Consider the following 20,821-nt stretch of genomic DNA (forward strand, 5'->3'; position numbering starts at 1 on the left):
TCTCCGTATGGCTGAGCCACTAAAGCTCTCTCCTCCCTCCTTGCAGATGTCTGTGTCACAGTGAGCGTGTCTGTGAGTTGATCACCCTCCTTCTAAAAGGAAGTTAAAGTACACTCACCCGTGCCTGTGTTCCCATCCTCACCCCAGTCACTCAGCAGGAGGCACTGTCAGAATTACAGCTGGTCTGGAGCAGGGGTTTTCTTTCCTTTCTTGTGTCAGCAGGAATTTTCAGTGAGACCCCAGTGGTTAATGCAGCAGTGTTCCCAAGTGCTCTGTTTGCTTTTTATTTTTTATTATGTATTACAGAAGGGGGAACCTTATTTCCAGCAAACAGGTAGGTCATCCATCTCTGCTGTCAAAAGTGATTCAAGCTGATCCTTACATGGCTTTCAACCTCAGGAGACCTGAAGATTGCTTTGGTTATTAGGAGAGAGCTTTTGTTTTAGTGTAATCTTACTGCACAAAGATGGTGTCTCTGCCAGGTGTTTTTAACAACCAGTGACAGTCCACAGATGGAGTTGGTGGATGTTGTGGTTTTTTTTAAGCAGATGAAAATCTTCACTTCTGCTTGGATGGAGTTTAATGTGAAGTGATGTAAGTTAAACCATGACAGGAAGGGATAAAGATAGACCTCTGTTTGATGTCTGACTGCCCTGACATGAGGCTTCAAGTATTCAGCTCCTCAGTGTTTGTGCATCTGCAGCTGTGGGAGTCCTGTACATCCCGTCCCGTTCCTGGCTACTGGACAAAGCTGGGCACCAGCTGAGGAGTTGAGCCTGGCCCTGCTGGGAGTTCCACCTTGGGTTTTACAGCCATGCAATGGAGGATTGAGGCACTGAAGCCACCTGAGTGCTTTCTAATCAAACAGGAAGTCAGTTGTTCTTCCCTCCTCCCATATTGCTGGCAGGAATAAAATAAACCAGTCAGGCATCTGTAGTTCCCCTCCTACAAACCCTTCCAACGTGTACATCTAATACCCAACCAGCCCCTTAAAACAGATGCCACTGAACTAAGGAGGGAGTGTCCACAGGAACCTGGGCACTGTGTGCTGCAATGTTCTGTGCACTGAAAAACCAAAATATTCTAGGGAGGAGGAGAAACTAAGACTGGAAAGGCCCTTACCGTGACTGTCCAGTAACTGACTCGTTTACCAATTACCTGAATGTGACAGTTGTGCCCATTTTGTTAGAGAACAGCATGCCGTAAATGACAGCTTTAGTACTTGGGCCCTGGGTCAGTGGGGTACAGAGACTCTGACAGGATTGGTGCTTGCTTTGTGAAGAGGTTCAGGCCAGGCTGGAGTCAGATTTGCCCACTTTATCAATCAGGCTGAGGTTCTGCATCTCACAAAGCATTAGCACTGGGAAATTGTGGTATGGAAGGACGGTCACAGCAGAAATGTCCAGGAATTCAACTTCTTCAGGAGTTGAGGTTTTGGGGTCCTTTTAAGCTTCTGCCCATACTCTAATGCTGAGGGTCACTGCAGCACAGAGTATGTTTCCTCTGGTTGTCACTACCCAGGCACTTGGATAGTGGAATGGAATTTAAGCCCTAAGGCTTTGCATTGCCACAGTTCCTTGCACTGGTCGCAAACACAACTGTAGCAGTTGATGTTGGTTCATGCATTTTGGGGGAAAAAACCACCATGTTACTGTTTTTCATTCTTTAATGAACTGCAGCTTTATGAATTTTCTTTAATTCAGCCTAACCAACCAAGGGGAGAAGGAAAAAAAAACAAAACCCTTCAGTCTTCTAATGCAAAACCAGCCAAAGTAGAAAGTTTATTTTTATTTCTGAGGTCATGTACATCTCTTAAATTCAATTTTTAGTACTGCAGTGGCTTAATTCGAGGTAGCTCCCCCAGCTCCAAGAGTTTGATGTCTTGCTCAATTCAGTCCTTAAGTGCTACCGAGGAAGCACAAACAACAGCTATGCAAGAGCTTCAAAACTGCAAATTAGCCTTCCCACCAGAGGTTTCCTACTGGCACCAAGGCAACAGTTTCCTGTTTTGCTACAGCTGCCCACCCCAGACACACGCTGAACACTGCACAGTAAACACCCTCTGGTAAAACCCTGCCATCTTCTTGGAAGGGAGAAGAGACAGGATCTTAGACGTGCCCCAAAACAAGAGCTCACTTATTTACTGCTAAACAGGAGCCATGTCAAAAGCTCATGGAGATCCTGTTTTTCAGAAATCAGATATCTCTTGTTCTTGCTACCTGTAAGACTTTTGAGCTTAGAAAGAGGTGAGGACAGCAGGCCCACAGGAAGTGCAGGCTTTGAAACTGTACTTGTTTACTCTGCCTTACTGCAGTCTTAACCAGTTTTTATTTCTCTTCTAAGAACTTGCCTGCAGGCTGACGTGACACAAATGAGAAACACAGGCACTGCCATACAGACTACCCATCTCTTCCTTTTATCTTTCAGGTCTGCTCTGCACCTGGCTGAAACTTGTCTGAGGCTCACCCAAAGACACCTCTGCAGAAAACAGGCACACTTGCTAGCTAATTTCAGCTGGTTTCTATTTGGTTTTAACTACAGAATCACAAATATTTTGAAGCCTTACCAGCCTACCAAACTTTCTAGGACGACAGCTGAGACTTTTCTGAAAAGACTAGGCTTGCAAGCCAGTTTTAACAGCTATTACGTAGTGTGGATGTCAATAATTTGTACAATGTTTATAAAACGTTTTTATCTATTTTCATAATTGAACGTACATATCTATATTATTTACAGACTGAAATACCAATAAACCTAATAGGTCTCTAGGTTCCTTGTTCTGTCCTTCTGAATTCAAGGGAAAGCATGTGCAGGGGGAGGAGGGAGAAGGGGGCTGTTTGCAAGTGCTGCACATGTAGACTGCCCTCCTTTTTTACAAACTCAGTACCAGAATATACCTGGGAATTTTATTCAACAGGATATTTGTCACTTTCATATAAAAAGTGAGAGCCCCAACAAGTATTTACTAATCAGAAAAGCGTGAGAAGATTGAGAAATATTCCATCTAATGTGGAGGAATTTCCATGGGTCAGGTTCCCCTTTAAAACATTCACTGAGCAAGGCCTTTAAGAGAAAAGAGCCCTTGATTATTACAGAGGGGCCATTACAAGAGGTGATGGGCTCCACACTGAAGTGGTGAAACTGGACTTTTGGACCAGCACATAGTCAGGGCACCAGGTGAACTTGGCTTCAAATTATTGAACTGAGAACACTTGGAGGGTACAGGTGGAGGGCATTTTTTTCTGGTTAACTGTGCACTCATGTTTTTCAAGGTTACTTTTCAAATACCCAACTGTTTTAGAAAGAATTTGAGTATTTTGCTATCTAGTGTAGGATAAGCTACACACGCAAGAGAAAAGTTTCTACATCTATTGTTTTCAATGTAGTTGGTAAAGGGGGTGAAAAAAGCGCAAAGAACAGTTCCCCAGCAATGAAGCTACTTCAGCCAGCATGAACACGGAAAACAACAAAAATAAGAGTAACAACACATGCAATAAATTACCATTGGGTGTGGAACACAATCCTTCCTTCCCTTATATTTTAAGAATTATTAGTGGTACAGCCCTAACATCAAAGTGATTTTTCCTCCCTATTTCAATTTCCTGCCATATAAAACTGCCAAACACATCTGATCGCCTCCCTGAACAGCTTCACAGATACGACACTGAGCGTGCTGAGAAAGGCCCCAGGTCTATAGGGAGAAGAAAGGCTGCTGAAGGAAAGCCCTCTCTAGTCAAACTCAAGATTTTTCACAGTAGTCAGGCTGACAGCTTTTTAAGTGTCACTACTTTATAGATGGTTACACAGTTAAGAATATACATTTATAAATGTAGGAAATGCAAACTTTATTTTTTATTATTCCACAGCATAAACCTGTGTTTAAATAGGAGACAGCGCCTATAAGGCTACGTGTGCAAAGGAACTCGGGCACCTATTCCTGACACTTAGGCTTCACTGAGACCCTGGAGCACATCGGGACCCTCAACCTTTCTGGACTTGCCTCACCTACCAGGTGGCGTCTGGTGGCCACATGCAGGGCCCCACTGCCAGCCACCCACGTGCATGTACGAGTCTGGTTTCAACAAAGGGTCCTGGGCTGCCAGTATATATAGCTCAAAGTGGGTTTTTCATACTCATCCCAGGCATAGGTGCAACTATTGTGTTGCTGGGAATCCACAAGGGATAACTTCCCCTGCAGCAGTTACTCTACTTTGTAGCAATTAAGTCATTACAGCACCAGGCCTACCTGTCTCATATCCCTCCCCACCTTCCCCTGCGTCTACTTAAGCACTAAATGCTTGGTTTTACAAATTTTACAAGTATCAGACCCGATGATCAAATCCAGGTCAGCACAGAGAGTGTGATTCCACAACACGGGATGCAGCCTGACCAGATAGTCCTGTCACTGCTGCAGTTTTGTCCTGGTCACTGACATCCTGATGCCACTGAACTAATGGATGGCTGTCTCCCTGAAGCTCTTTCCTGTTATAAGGTGGGAGAGGAGAAAAAAAGGAGGGAAAAAAGAAAGGAAAAAACCTGAGACCTGGATGAAGCACCTCTATTCCTGAGAAGCATTCACGTCAGAGAACAGAAAACCCGGATGACCCACTGCTTTAGAGACACTCAGCCCTCCAGACTGGCTGCTTCAAACAGCCCGGGACCAGCCCGAGGGCTTCAAAGAGTCCCATTCTGCAGTGCCCTGCAAATCCCACCTTCCCTTTCTTCCATCTCCTTGCCCAAACATTGTCTAGCTGTGGGATGTGAGGCCAAGAATTTCATCAGCTGAAAATCACTAAATGGTGGATGTTCTGATAGGAGCATATCTTCAAAAGTATAACCCAAAATTATGTGGCATACATCTCACAGAGTTAACAGGAACCACCTGTATGGAAACAGCCTCGGTCCAAAGCACAGATACATTTTGCTTAGTCATAAAAACTTTTTTTTGACAATACTGTAACTTAATCATTTACAAGCTGAAACTGTTCACCCAGTATCTGAAATATTTCACAGCGAGTTACAGTTATCACTAGGACTTCACAGCAAATAAAACTTGTAACTAAACATGCACAGATCATTATATATACAGTGATAAAAAAATAATGATGTACATTTTCTTGTAAGAAGAAATTAAGTAAATTCTTTGTGCATTTCAGGATTGAAACATCTAACCTATATAAAATTACTTTAAAATATGAAGTAAATATTTAACCCAAAACTTGAGAAATCTTTTGTAATCTGCAATATAGCCTTCTCATTTCCATTTTTCTTTCTCTGACACAGGACAACTTAAGAATTTAATCCTCTAAGATATTTAATAGTAATGTGCAGGTATAAAAAAATACGTCCTCTGTGGCAAGCTTGAACATATATATATATATATATTTACAATCCTCCAGAACAAATTAGCATTAAAAAACACAGAAGTAGCAGATTGACATAGTGCTTTATTTAAGCTGTCTGTACGAAGGAAAATAATGTGCATCCCTATCATATACGTGTAAAAATACTAAGGATGTACAGTGTACAAAAACAGTTTCTTGTAGTTATTTCACATCCTTGTGGGTCATATACTTAAGGAAATAAACAGTTTAAGTATGACCAACAGTAATACGGTTTCTTGGGTTCGTAGTCGTGTCTGCTTGATATCCTTAACCATATGACTAGATCTTGCATGGATCTAATGAAAGAACTAGCAAGGTCAAGAAATGTCACAAACTCTAAAGCTACAGGGAGGTAATTCAATTACCAATTTAGAGGTTTTTATTTAAATAAATACTTTACATTTCATGCTTGCCTGTAATGCACTACCAGGAGCAAGATAAGGAAATTCTACTGTAGACAGTACAAACAGTAGCAGCAAAGTGTGTACATTGAGGTGTAATATATAGACCCTGCAGTTAGTAAGGAAAGACCTTACTTTTGTACTCTAGGAGAAGCACATGGCCCCTGCAAGAACAGTCAGCTTTAAGAAGCCGGAAGTAAAGATGGAAAAAAAAGGTGAAACAATACTGGAATAAATGTTCTTTAAGCAACAGGAATGTACTGGAAGATGGATTAGTGTGGAAAGCGAAGCTGTGTGCAAAACTGCCAAAATCCAAACAGAATTGACCTATTTCCTCCAAGATGGCTGCAGTACGAGAGGGCATACTGTATGTCATGGAAGTCAGTACAAGCTGGAGTCAAGGTCTGAAATGTACTGTGCTCAAAAGGCTCACCAAGACAACCAGCCACCATCTCCTGTCCAAATTCAAACACAACCGCAGACAGCAAAAGAAGAGCTTCTAAAGTTTCCCTCAGCACTGCTTGACCATTTCTCTGTCATCTGTTTCTAACACTGGTAAGACAGAATCCCCTGGGCCTGGGCAGCACAAGGTGGCTGCCGGCTCTGCATCATAAACTGGATCACTGACGTTTCAGAAGGCAGACACTGCAATGCAAAGTGATGTCTGAAAAGGTTTACAAATAGTTCACTGCCAGGCCCCTCCTGCAAACCACACACTACCTGGCTACGCAATGGAGAGCAAAGCACTGGGCATCACTGCATGAGGAGCTGCTGGCCAGTGCCACAGCCAGTTGGCCACTGGCTGGAGGAGCCCTGTGCCAAGAAACTTATTGCTATGACAAGCTGAAAACATAGGGGAGAAAACACAGGCATGTAACACAGATTTTGAATCACCATAGTTTCAGTCTGAGTACAAGACCTTTGCAGAGAACTAATTAATGCCCTTCTGTTAAGTACTTGGTTATTTCAGTCACTCGCTCACTGTGGCAGTGTAGACACCTCTACACCACCAGACCTGCAATGCATTTGCTGCTCTCCTCTCCCTCCGCACAGGGACAACATCTACACGTCTTTAGTGTTACAGGGTGACATAATGAAATCCTATGCAGTTAGAGTATACATCATGATATATTTCTATCTGATTATCCATCCATTACTAAAGATAAAACACTAAACATGAAAAATTGTCTAAATTACTCTGCGTCTTTAGCTGCCTTGCTAAAATGCCCGTCTACCCCTTGACCATCCCAGCACATGCACTGCCAGCAGTGGGCTTCATGCTTGGGCACTCAACTTTCCACATCAAGAGGCTAAGGCATCTGTGTAGGAACATCTCTCAGACTCATCTACTCACTCACACAACGCAACCAGGAATACTCTGCAATATCACAGTCTTTGTGGGAGCTAACAAGAGCTGAACGCAGAGACACTTCCAATGATAATCCCACGGAGTCGGGGGTTCCCGATGTCGCCTGCAAGGCTGCGCACGCTCTGCTGTTGCGCCGCGTCACGCCCCAGCTCCTAGCACCAAAGGGTTTATTATTAAGATTATCATTGCTGAAGATCAAAGCTAAAGTTTATGCACATGGTCTGTTAGATACAGATCTTCGGAAATGGAAAGATGTTTCCCTACCAGTGGAGCATTTGCTGTGACGTTTGAAATTCAGTCAATCAGGTACCACGGTTACACATAACCTCCTGGGTTTTAGGACTCATTTGGTTGAGGGCAAATCTTCCTTGAGAACGGCTGATCCCAGAAATTTACTATTTTAATTGTTAAAATAAAGTGCTTTTCTTGTAATCACTGTGGTCTTGTTGTTCAAATGCAATTCCTTCATATAGAACAGACATTTTCTCTTGTGCTGCCAGGCTCTTGCATTATGTTTATCCTAAATGGAGCACAAGATGTAGCTTTTTTGTCTGTTCACTTTTAACCCTTTGGCACATGAGGTTGGAAATCCTCACCTCCACTGCCAAACTGTTAAAAGACAGTATTTCATTCACAAAAATCTGGTTCTAAGCAGTATGTACAATTTCAGAGCCTTGTTAAAATTTCCACATGGGAGAAAAGTGCATTATTCCCTTCAGCTTGTACAGTCCTTCCATATATTACAAAATTAACTGCTATTAGCCTGTTCTAAGATGTAGCAGCATTTGCAAACATGACATATACAAACCTTATCTCTAAAAATAAATACTACCGCAGTATAACCAAAAAAAAAAAAAAAAAAAAATCAGAGTTAAACACCTGGAGAGGAAGCTAATTCACAAACTCAAAAACAAGTAAGGCAAACACCTGTTTACCTTGGTGCACACATTTTGGTGAAAAGCAATACCATTATGCCTGTCTACATTCTTCAGCCATCAGAGGTGATGCATATCATGAAAGAGAAAAGCATGAAAAAGATGTTATCTGGTGCAAATTATAAAACCCCTTGAACAACTTCAACTGCTGCTTTTATGCCTTCATTTCTTGCATGTATAATGTTCGATTCTCCATGATTGCACATGAACCTGGAAGTTCTAAGTGGCAGGCTGGGTGAGCCCAGCCCTTCTGCTTCTTCTGTAGTATCCAACAGTAATTAAAAAATAATATATATATATATATTTATATATATCAACAATTTAAGTCCTTCTCTCAAACATTTCCCAAACAAATTCCAGCCAGATGTTAATGACAGAGACCTGCTTCAAGTAATGATATGCCTAACAGAAACCTTGCATATGTACATCACCACCTCTACGTTTCCTCATTCTAACCAGCACAAACAGATGCAAGAAAATGTTATCGCCTGGTCTGTTTAGACTAATTACAATTTTGATTCATCTTCTGGAAGAAGATAAGCTGGACCAACACGGCTTTTGTTTAGTCTCCACTGTGAGGAAAAATAGATGACTACTTGTTCACAAAGTGTACAATGCTGAAGTCAAGTCATTTACCTTCAAAGAAACTGTTAGTAACTTCTTGATGTTGCTATTATACTGAGACTGTGGGCAGCAGCAACAGCAGGAGAGCGGAGTAGAGAGAATCTCATATGTCATGCAAAACCAGAATGGATTTTAGGTAGGTTTGGGAAAGAAACTTGTTCAATTTGGAATGGTCTCTGAAAGTGCCCCTGCTATCTTAGTAGTATCTAGTACTGGTGGCGATGTTCAGGAATCATTTTCACTGATAAACCTAAGATGACAGTGAAGCAGCAGAACAAAAGAGTTACTCTCGTCCACTTGCAGAGTAGGAAAATTGGGGGAAATGCGGCCGCCTCTCATTGTCCATGCAGTCCATACCATCCTCGTCATCTGTGTTAAGGAAGTTCAAAACATCAGTACATTTGCAATAAAATTTTATTATTCACCTGATATGCAGTAGATCTTTCAGGGTTCAATGCTTAAGTTAAAGGCTCAAGTTAAAGCAAGACTTCAGTTAAGCTCGTAAGCTTACATTCACACAGCAGGACAATTCTCACTGAAAGGACAGCATGCCCAGAAGTCACCACTTATTTCAGGTTGATTGTTTGGTTCATTTTATTCTGACTATCACCTGAGAACTTCAACCACAACTACAACCCCATGTAGGCTAATCCCAACATGCCAGCACACCCAGCCTCTGGCAGTGCAGAAGCCATGTGCCAATTGAGTCAGCCAGTTTCCATCATTTCTTGAGCTGAGCTCAGGAAATTATAGTCTTACTGTAGATATACTTAAATATTCCTCAATTTCAAAGGGAGTTAAATGGAAAAACAGCTACAAAATGAACAATTCACACAGGTTCTATGTGTTTCAATTATTACATATTATTTTTAGCAAACTATTTTTTTTACAGTATTTACTGGGATCAGAAGAAATACAGAATAAGCCAAATTCATAAATATTTTTATTTACATAATTCCTCCAGTGCCAATGGAAAGCAGGCACCAGATGTTACCTAACTCTGAGAATCTGGATGTACATTCTCACATGGCTTTTTAACAGTGCTTATTCTTAAAGACTCCTGCTGAGACTAACATTCTAACAATGTATTTATATGCAGCCTTTCAGAATTTTGTGTCCTTTGCATTTTCATATATTCTACACATAAAAGTTAGAGTTAATCCTGGTCTAATATTGAATCAATGGAACTCAAATTAATCCAAACATTCGTAAAATTTGTTCAAGTTACAAAGATGAACAAATTCTTATCAAGATAGACAGGAGAAGAAAATGTTCTTTTTTCACAGCAGAAAGATTTAAAATCACTTAAATTATGGACTGTGAGCAACATGGTTTAGTGGAAAGTGCCCCTGCCCAAGGCAGGAGGATTGGAACCAGATGAACTTTAAGGTCCCTTCCAACTCAAACCACACTATGTTTCTGTGATTGTGTTCAGACACTAAAATGCAAAATCAAAAAAGTACTCTAGATCTATATATGAACAGAAAGCTGCAGCTAACCTGGGAGTTCTAAAACATCAGAAAATGAGATTGCTTTATGAAAGGTTAAGCAACCATAATTAAGCCTTTACTTTTGTGATCCTCCTTTCTCAGCCTCCAATATAAAGAAACAAACAAAACCATAAAATATCCCCATTTAGAAAGAAAATTCTTTAAGAACTCAGGAGAAAGCTGTTACTTAGTAAATACCTGTAAAGCCCTGGCTAGGCTGATCAGATCATGATTCTTGTGTGTAATGCAACATGACAAAAACACAAACCATTGTGAAATCATATTCCCTCCAATAAAGAAATTTTGCAAGGTCCAGTGCCATGGTTACATCCACATTAACATCTTCTTTAAGAGCTCTGTTGAAGTATCGGATTTGATAGGATATTTAATTTTCACATAATTGATTTTTTTCAAATCATAGTCCTCAAAGTTTTTCAAAATAAGACACCAGCACTGTCCACATGCTTAAAAAAGGGTCCATGTTCCAATTACTTTGCTGAACTGGGACCTTGACTGCCAGCCAGTAACCACTTGAAGCTGGTGTCTTCTTTTATTTAAAAACAAACAAACGAAACCCCAAATCAATAAACAAATGAAAAAATCTCCAAACAATCAACACAAGAATGCCCACACCAAAAATATCCCCAAAACCCAACTCAGAGTGATCTAATATTCTAAGCTTTGTAATTATTGCATCTTCAAAATAAAGTTGTCTTTGAGAGTTACTCTCACACACTTCCATATGAAGACTTTTATTAATAACACTGAGAACAGCTCTTCTATTCAAACAGAAAAAACCTTACACACTGCTTTATTAGAAACATTATTGTTACATCATGCTTATGCATTTTTTCTGACTTACATTTTTCAGGCGGTGTTATTGTAATAGTCTGAGCTGTAAATTCTTCATCAAAATACCTGGTGTCTGTCTCAGATGTCACTTGAGGTTTAAAAGGAGGTACAAGCTGAAAGGCACCAAGAAAAAATACAAAATTACTAAATCTCAAAGCAGCCAAATTACTATCAGGGAAACAAGTAAGTTCTTTTTCTCTACACCCCAAATCAAACAAATAGGTCTGTGGAGAGGCAGCTGAGTCTCTAACTTCCAGTAAGAGATAAAACCCATTTGAGTCAATCTCAAAAATACCAGTTCAGGATCCAATCAATGGCACAAGAAAGCTAAATTCCAAGTATCACTCTCACATGACTTGCAGATAAATTGAGCTGCATAAAGATAATTACCTAGAAACTCTTCAGGCCAATTTAATTACCCACATAGCTGTCAGGCAAAGGCATCTCAAGATACTTCACCACAACTGGGTGATATACACAGCTAAGAAGAAAAAGACTACACAGAGAGCATAATAAGCATGGTTTGGGGGTTTTATTTTCAGTGGGAAGGCCTTCATCTGAGCTTATCATTGAAAGATATTACATTATATGAAAATAAATTTTACATTTGCAAAAAGGCCAGATCACGCTTAAGGGAGTTGCTGGATCTAAATCTGCCTACTGCTTTCACAGCACAGTGTGGGATTTCCCAACAGCAAATCACTGGCAGCCACCCTCAGCCTGCAGGCAGGGCTCCCTTGCCCCTCTTTTGACCCAGCTTCACTATCCACCTTCTCTACCAAAAGAGCTGCTGATCAACTTTTACTGGAAGGCACACTGAGGATGGACTAACAGTCCAAAAACAGTATAGCAGTTTTGTATGTATGACACTGCAAATTGCATGTGTGTGTGTGTGATGTGACAATGTTCTTGTTTGTACCTAGGAGCCCTTTGATGCTATCTTCTCATATGCCCTGAGAATAAGTGTGATTGATTTTCCTTCCAATACAACAGGTTATATCCTGGCTCACTGATATTATCACCTTGCACGGGGTTTTCACCAGTTTCACGTTCTCTCTCCCCTCAGCTCCAGAACACTAACACCAAACAATTTACTTGGTCATTTGCCCCACAGCAAAGGAGGAGCTGCTGCTAACTCCCTCCCTCCTTTTCCCAAGTTCTATGCTCTAGATGCACAGAGGATCTGTACATACTGAGACTGATTTTATCTGATCCAGATCTTCAGTAACAGTGCAAGCAATTATTAAACAAAATCAAATCTATCACTTCATATACTTAACAGAGTACAATAAATCTGATTGATACTTTTACAAAACTAAACTCAGCTTTCCCTTACATTGTCCTGTATGGAAAACATACAACAGCAGAGAGGTATTTTGAAGTAAAAGTTCAGGGCATTACAGAATAAATCCTTAAGGAGCTAACATATATGAGCACAAAATGAGAAGAATTTTCCAGGTATAAATCAAGTTCCATCCAATGTTTATAAACAAAGTATTCTCTTTTATTGCACAGATTCCTTCACTTTTTGAAAAGTATTTTTATATGTACCCAGGCTATCCCGAACAATTCTGCCCTATTAAAGCAGATTTCCAAAGTTGTACATCTTTCCAGCAATGCAGCCACACAATTCCTAAAAACAGACTTATGCCAGTGCAACATCCCACACTGCCATTTTATTCTCATTTTTCTATCTGATGAAAGAACATTCAAAAAAACCCAAAGAAACTGAAAACACCAAACAAAAACACAACAAAAAAACAACAAACAAACAAACAGACAAAAATGCTTACACAAGATTACAGGAAACCAAGTAATGTATTCTAGTCAAGGCCAAGTGTCCATCACATCCTTTTCAAAAGATGCTTTCACAGATCTAAGCAATAAATTCGGTATGAAAAAAATGTATAAGATAACCTGGTTATAACAATTTTACTACTTCTCTGAGTGGAATGCTTTTTACTGGTCAGAAACAGAAAATGCCATTTCATAGAAAAATAAAACTTTTCATTTTAAAATAATGATAATACAAACCAAGGGGAAATTTTCTTTTTCCTCAAGTCAAGGACAAGAAGCAATGTCTTTTCAATGGTGCAGCACACATTTGCAGTACAACAAAGTACTCCTGCTGTGAAGTACACCTGAGACCTTTCATGCTACAACTGCTTTGCAAAGAGAAGGAGTGAACCCCCTCTATAGTTGTCTATAACAACTGTGAGTCAGGTTGAAGTAGTTAATGAAACACAAAAGGTGTGGCAGGGTAAGATCATTACAGGCAGTCATATATGTATGGGTGTGCTGCTGGAGAGGAAAATGCATTAGATGACAAGTTTCTTTCTCAAAAACTTACAGGCTAACTACTGGTTTGTCCAGGGATTTGGGTTTTGTTTTGTTTTTTTTTAATCCACTGAGATGAACAAGCCTCGCTACAACTTTAAATCTTTCCCTTGTTCTCTCCATCTACCTAAAATAGTAATGGTTATGGAAAATACTTTGAAAACATTATTTTAGGAAGAGAAGCACAGTGCTAAGTGACTATTAAGGAACAAATAATTACAGTAATTTTAATCAGGTATGAGAAGCACCATTACAACAAAACTCATTAAATTAGTGCTTTGATTCAATGCTCAGCAGCTAGGCTTACTAGAAAACTGCGTCAATAACATCCAATAAGTCAGCTGATGGAAATTGCACTGATGAGAGAAGTTCAGCTGTCTGGGGAAGTGAAACAAGTAGAAGACATGAAACTCCAGGCTGTAACTAAAAGGGAGAGACTTGATGCAAATTTATGTCAATGGTGTTTTAGGATTCATCTATCTTAGACCAGTATCTTTCATATCCTGGACATTAAAGCCATTTGGAAACTTCACTGACTGCAAAAACAAACTCTCCAGCCGTGTGGCTCTCCACAACAGCATACACTGGTTTTTATCCAGGCTGTGCCTTATGTACATCAACCATCCCCTAAAACCTTTGGAAAAGGGGAAGCAGCAGCTGAGGTTAAGAAGCACAGACACAGCTGAACAGAAGTAGCAGAAAGGTTTCTTCAATCTCCCCATACACTTTGCCTCCTTCCCTCACAGCATCACCTCCACCTCCCACACAGCTGTGTGCACAGAGAACTGGGGATTGCTCCTTCCCATCAGTTCTACCTCACCTACACCAAACCAACTGGGCTAAAGTCTTGTGGACATCCCACCCCAGACTCCTGAGCTAACACCAAAGACACACCTCCCTTTCCCCAAGTAAATTCTTGGCAATCATCTTTCTGGAGGAGTGTCTCCTTTATCCATTAGTTGTCAAACTTCATTTAAAAACAGAAAGCAAAATGTCCACAAATTTCAGCTGAAACCATTGGAAAGACAAATAAGGGGCAAATGCTGCAGAGATAAACCCTTAGAGTGACACTCCAGAAGCTTCCACATACATCCCAAGGAAGACTGAAGCTGAGGTTTAATGACAAAGATTGAAACACCCAACATCAACAACCACTGTGATGACCACAACGTGAAGATGTCACTCTACAGCCAGCAACATTTCACATTTGGTGTGTCACCATCATTTTTTCTGAAAAATCCTCTTTGCCCAGGATTTCTCTCCTGGGAAGCTGAGCAGCCTCAGAGAAAAAGGAAAACAATATTATCTAATTTGCTTCTCCTGTGTTTTGCTGCTTTGGAATGTGGTTGGAGATTGTTTATCCAACATGTGAATTGTTTTGACTTAATGACCAATTGTGGTCCAGCTGTGTCAGGGCTCTGGAGAGAGTCACAAGTTTTTCATTAGTACCTTGTTAAGCCTTCAGTAAGTATCCTTTCTCTATTCTTTAGTATAGTTTTAGTATAGCATTCTTTAACATAATATAATATTACAAAATAATGAATTAGCATTCGAAGAACATGGGGTCAGTTTCATCATTCCTTCCCAAGAAGGGGGATCCCAAAAATACCACATTTGGTGCACAAGGAAATAGTATCTACATGCTATTGAGCAGCTATGTCTCATTTCTGGCATGAGAAATCAGAAGACCAAGAGGGATGTGGAAGGCACATCCAGTAGCCTGTGTCCAAAAGGAGTAAGATAAGCTTTTGTTAAGCACAGGCCTTGTCAGTCTGCAAGAGAATTGCAATGCTTGGTCCTGGCTGCCAAACTTTAGTATGGGATAATTTTCTTTAGTGGCCTCAGTTCAGAAAAATTCTCCAACCAGACAGGGAATTGCATCTCCTGACAATCTACTCTATGGAGCAGAAATACAGATTTTCTGGGTTTATGCATTACACACACACATATGCATAGATATGCATGTGTCTGTACAAATAAAGAAATAAAAGTCTAAACTCAGTGTGAGTTAAGTGACTTTAAGAGTTTGTGTTCAAGACAAAAATCCAATTTCATATCCATCTGTCAAGCTGAATCTGCCCTGGCCATTTCAAAGGCTTGATGTTAGACTTGACAGCAGAAGCAATATCAAATTCTTAGTGTCTTTATTATCTCCAGTGAATGGCATTTCCATTTGGCACCCATCAAGAGCAGTGTGTGAGAAACACCACAGTTTCTCCACAGTTCAAGTCCTGGAAAATTTGACACTCATGTCCTAGAGGAAGGAAAGGGGCAGGCACAGTATTTGACTGTTGTAGGTACACTGAAATGTACAGGCTTGATTCTACACCTTGAACTTTATCACACTTAGTGAACAACTACATAAATACTTCAGTATGAGAGAAAACATGTAACACTACTTGTTCAAAGATCATTTACCAGGAATCACTTGTCTTAGTGTTGTACATGAAGTGGCTGAAGCTACCTCAAAGTAACCATGATACACTCAATCTGCCAAATGAAAAGTATGATGCTTAACATCAATCTGATCTTTCTTCTTTTAATTTAAAGGGAATTTTCAGAGAATTGCAGAATATGCTGAGTTGGAAGGGACCCACAAAGATCATCACGTACAAGTCCCAGCCCTGCACCACACCATTCCCAAGTGTCACCATGTGCCTGAGAGTACTGTTCAAACATTTCTTGAGCTCTGCCAGGCTGGTGCTGTGGCCACATCCTTGGGAGCCTGCTCCAGTGCCCAACCACCCTCTGGGTGCAGAACCCCTTCCTAATAACCACCCTAAACCTCCCCTGACACCACTTCAGGCCATTCCACTACTGTAAGAATCCCATCAACCAACAGACTGCAGCTGAGCTGTGCTGAATAGATGGGAGGAACATCTGTCCATGCCCCTCAAACTAGAGTTTCTGCCTGGGGGCAAGAAGGTCATTTGGCTGAGCTTCAAGACAGTCAATAGCATTCCTGCAGGGGACTGGTTCCTCCCCATCCATGGCCCCAAAGGCAGCAGCCACAGCACAGCTGGGAATTGGGAATACCCCACAGACCCTGCATGCGGTGGTCCTGGGCAGGGGGAGGAGAAGGAGCTGGAATTTCAGTAGTGGAAGGACACAAGTCTACAGGAAAACTGGCTTCAGCAGGGAGGTTTACCCATGGATAAACTGTTTCCCAAGTGACACAATGCTGTTACCATGGACAGAGCAAAACCACAAACCCCCAGCAACATAAGTTTGAAAATCAGACACACTTATGTATACTCTCCTCCCTGTAAATTCAAGCAGCTGGGAGAAGGGTGGCAACCAACATCTAGGTCTGCCCATATAGTTTAAGGTATCAGACTGGTTAGATGTTGTCTGATCTTTTTACAACTTCACATGGCAGCAACACAAAAGCAACCAACGAAAGTAACTTCTGCAGGTTTTGTGGCAGTGCAGATTATTGTCTGAAAATAGTATGATTTAATTAGCAACAACCTAAAACCAAATGGTGGTGCTTTCCTATTTACCTCCCACCCTCTCCCTGCACAATCTGATACACAGAAGTACTTAAATGTGCATTTTAGATCATAGTTTTACTGCAGATTTTGCCAGGCCCGAACCCAGGGCTTGGATCATGGGATTTCTTCATTTGCTGGGTTTGTGTCTTGAGTAAACCAAGGCAGCCACAGCTGAAGGGTGAGGAAGAGCTTCTTGCAGCTGTCAGACATCCTGCTGAAAGTCACTGCCTTCACAGTGGGACAGGTGCCTCCAAAAGCACCTCCTGCACCAAAGACAGGCCTCCCCCTTCAACCACTGCTGCCACTTGTCCCTGCTCCCTTGAATCCCAACAGATCCATTTGCTGACACTTCCTAATTTTCTTCAGAGACAATTGGAGGTATTACCACAAATCAGAACATGCATCTCAACCCAAATTTCCACATGGTTTCTCCCATCTTTCATCCATATCATATGCAGGAGGAACACCAGACCGCTGAAAGGTCTGGACCTCCTTTGCCATGAGGCTACTGAGTGCTTCAAGCTGCAAGCCTGAACACATACCCAAATTTTGACCTTTTAAGTAATACCCAAGTGCTTTTTGTTCAGTAAAAGACCCTACCTAAATAGATCATGTGTCAACTTTAGTGTATTTCTGCTACCCAAATAAAAATCTGCTAAAGCAATTCTTACATGAGAAACAGAGAAATTTCAAACAGCTTCCTGATTCTACCTAAAAATAAAACAAGTATTTTATTTAGTACATGGGCTTTTGAAGTCTTCAGAGTTTGCCAAACTATTCAATTTCTCATACTCAGGCAGAGAGATAAAAACTCATCAAGGCTGAGATGATCACAGGAAGAACCTGGCACAGGCTGCTCTCTTTCATATGCCCTCATGGTTTTTCTGCCAAAAATAAATACATCAGATCACAAATGCTAACTACTATACATTTTTCATTCAAAGGCAACGACCTTCTCTGCTCCAGTGTGCCATACAATATTTTTTTATCATTATGTAGTACCAAATTAGGTTATCTAGTTAGCAGTATCAGAAACTGAATAATTCAATTTGACCATTTGGATCCATTTGACCTGACAGAGCTGTGGTCTGTCACATGAAATACATGAAATAGTTTAGAGATATATAATTCTGTTTCTAATCACACCAGGAAAGTGATAACCTAGTAAAAAGATAAAATTAGAGGCACAGGAGCACAGTGTGCACATGTACAAAGCTATCACCCAGCAACTACTCAGAATCCACATGATTTTTTGGTTTCCATTACTCTGAGAGTGAACTTCAGTTCTTTCTTTCCTAACAGAAACACACTCCTGAAATGCAGCCAGAAAATTACAGCGCCATGGTGCTTAAAACTCAGGCAAAATTACTGTGAAATATTTTTACTATGCAAATAATTACATCCACTATCAATTTCATTAAGTGACCCTACTGCTAAAGACTACATCCAACAATAAACCACAACAGAGGCAAGCCTAGAATAAACCTATTTAAAAATCAAATTTATTTGATTCTTCGAGTTATTTTAGAATACCAAAATACCTCAAAAATATTCATGTAAGCATTCTAATGAACATATTTGATGAAAGTTCATTAACCTTATTATTATGTTTGAGGATTATATTTCAGAGCACAGCTCTGAAGTGTGCAGAGTGTAAGACTGTGTGTGCAGAAGGAACAATGGATATTTTAACCAGGCAAACAAGGAACAAATAGGAACAAAACTATTTTTAATTAAACAGAAAAGCAGACTGTCAGAAGTCATTTTCATTACTTGTTTTTCCATAAAGGACACACTGTGTGTTAATGCTGCACAGAAGCAATTCTTATGATCCTTGAAGTGAACTGTCCAACTGAGAAAATTCAGTTGATATTTCACTGGCAAATTTAGTTTCTCGAAGCAAGAGTGTCCGCAGTAAACAAAGAATTTCTCTAGTTATGATACTCCAATAAGCCAATATCTACTTCCACAAGCATAAAACCAAAGTGCTGACATTTATATATTTTATATAATTATATATATATATTTTTTTTTAATCTGCAAAATGCCTCCTTTTATTTTAATAGCTCAAAAAAAGATCTTGACTGAAACATATTTGCCATGTTCATTTGGAAAGAATCAAAGCACAATTAACAGTATCTATATATTCTTAACTAAATAAGATGCTGAACACAGTGTAGAATTGAAAGTTCTATTTCTAATGTAAGATAATTAAGAAATGTTTTTCAAGGGAGCAAGAATAATGTAACAGGGAGTTTTTTTCCCTCACCCACTCCTAGCACATTGCAATCTTATTAATTTTAGTGTAGGGGTTTTTTTGTTTTACTTCAGAAAGGTCCTCAACTTGTATTTTTAGATTTTATCCTCACAGTGCTTCTCTACAATGTCCTTACATAACCAACCAGTGGTTGAGCTCATAAAGTAACCTGATTAATATACTTGCTCTGATTATTTATTGTAGAGTTTCTTGAAACCTTGTGATACTGCCAGGGAAAAATCACACTTGTATCAAGTAATTTCAGAGTACCATATTTTGTATCATCATATACAGGCTTTCATTTCAATTCCGGTATTTGTCAGAGAAGTTACCACACCAACAACCACACATTTTTAAAATTCCAGTTCAACAACAACTGAAAAAACAGTTTGTATCATTGACATTGTAGCATAAACATATTCTGCTCAGTCGTATGTCTTCCATTTTCCTTTTATTTGAACAAAGCAAGAAAAAAAGGAGAAAAAACTATCTTTTAAAATTACGCAGCTCAACTGGCAGATTAACAATGTAAAACAGTTGGGGAAAAAAGAAAAGTCTTTATCAAAATAGAAAGGGTTTATAGCAACAAGTAAATTCTTACAGAAATACTGAGATAAAATCAGTTTCTGTATATAAAACAACTGAAGTGGAATTGAGTTTCACTCCCAAGTAAGATAAATTCATTTTCTAAAATCATTCTCAAAGTGTTGATCAATACAGGAACAGGACTGGCTTTGGAGAAAACTTTTCCACTTGAATTCCCAGCACTTGCTTTCTCCACAAGCTGTTTTGGCTTAGTGTTTGAACACTATTTTAATTTTCTCAGATATCTCTTTAAGTGTGAAAAAGGTTTTTACTTATACACAAACAATCAGAAAGTAGAATTTTGCTACAATCACCTAATTTCCCTTTTTCATAAAACAACTTTTCACTAGAAGGCAGAAATAAAATGACAATTCAAGATAAACTATATTACATTTTTCCCATTATCTTGAGTCATACATGTACTTTTCTCTTGAAAGCCCAGGAAGAAAAAAGAAAAGGAAAAATTTGGATATTTACATAATAAAAGGTTTAGGTTGGTTTGCAAAATTTACTTCTGGTGAACTGACAAATTATTACTGAAAACACAAAGATTAGGTAAGTATACCTTGTTCAGAATAATTCTTCAGTTGTATTAACACAAAAAAGTTGCAAAGAAAAGAATTACTAACTGCAGAGAATAGCAGTCTATGACTGTCATTGAAACCACCTCACAGAAGCCAGATTATGCAATACCACACAAAGACATACCTTTTTATCATACACATCTTGCCAGTTTACTCCAGCAAAGAAACTATGACGCATGATTTCCTTGGCATCATCTGGGCCTCCACCAAGTCTAAAGAGAGTGAGGGGGAAAAAAAACACATATTAAACTTTTATAGGGAGATCAAGTTATTGCTATGGTTGGAAAAGTGACCATTTCTTTTTGACTGTCTGGGGACAATTTTCACACAACTAATTTGAATATTTCACCTGTTTAACATGAATTCTGGTGATCTCGAGAGAATTTGTGATAGCAAAAGCACACATGCCATGGTCTGTTCTTTTTGATTATTCTAACTACGGTGTTTTTCACTGACCATGATGAGCTTTTTTAGTAATTCATTAATTTTAAAAACATACTTAAGTTTAG

The 20,821-nt window shown here is 39.7% G+C and overlaps 2 protein-coding genes across 5 annotated transcripts in view; one reads left to right on the forward strand and one right to left on the reverse strand.

Moving 5' to 3' along the window:
- The window catches only part of SDCCAG8 (SHH signaling and ciliogenesis regulator SDCCAG8), a 104,762-nt gene extending 101,994 nt beyond the window's left edge, over positions 1-2,768 (forward strand). For all 3 annotated transcript variants that reach the window (XR_009418014.1, XM_059467290.1, XM_059467291.1), the window contains one exon: positions 2,428-2,768. The gene's annotated coding sequence lies outside the window, so the exon portion shown is untranslated. The remainder of the gene's footprint in view (positions 1-2,427) is intronic.
- The window catches only part of AKT3 (AKT serine/threonine kinase 3), a 151,581-nt gene continuing 132,508 nt past the window's right edge, over positions 1,749-20,821 (reverse strand). For both annotated transcript variants that reach the window (XM_059467292.1, XM_059467293.1), the window contains 3 exons: positions 20,437-20,524; positions 11,066-11,168; positions 1,749-9,082 (listed from right to left, as the gene is read on the reverse strand). In XM_059467292.1, the coding sequence (XP_059323275.1) occupies positions 8,997-9,082; positions 11,066-11,168; positions 20,437-20,524 (277 nt within the window). In that variant the 3' untranslated portion in view covers positions 1,749-8,996. The remainder of the gene's footprint in view (positions 9,083-11,065; positions 11,169-20,436; positions 20,525-20,821) is intronic.

The sequence above is a fragment of the Ammospiza nelsoni genome, chromosome 3, assembly GCF_027579445.1.
Source record: "Ammospiza nelsoni isolate bAmmNel1 chromosome 3, bAmmNel1.pri, whole genome shotgun sequence".
Taxonomy (NCBI): domain Eukaryota; kingdom Metazoa; phylum Chordata; class Aves; order Passeriformes; family Passerellidae; genus Ammospiza; species Ammospiza nelsoni.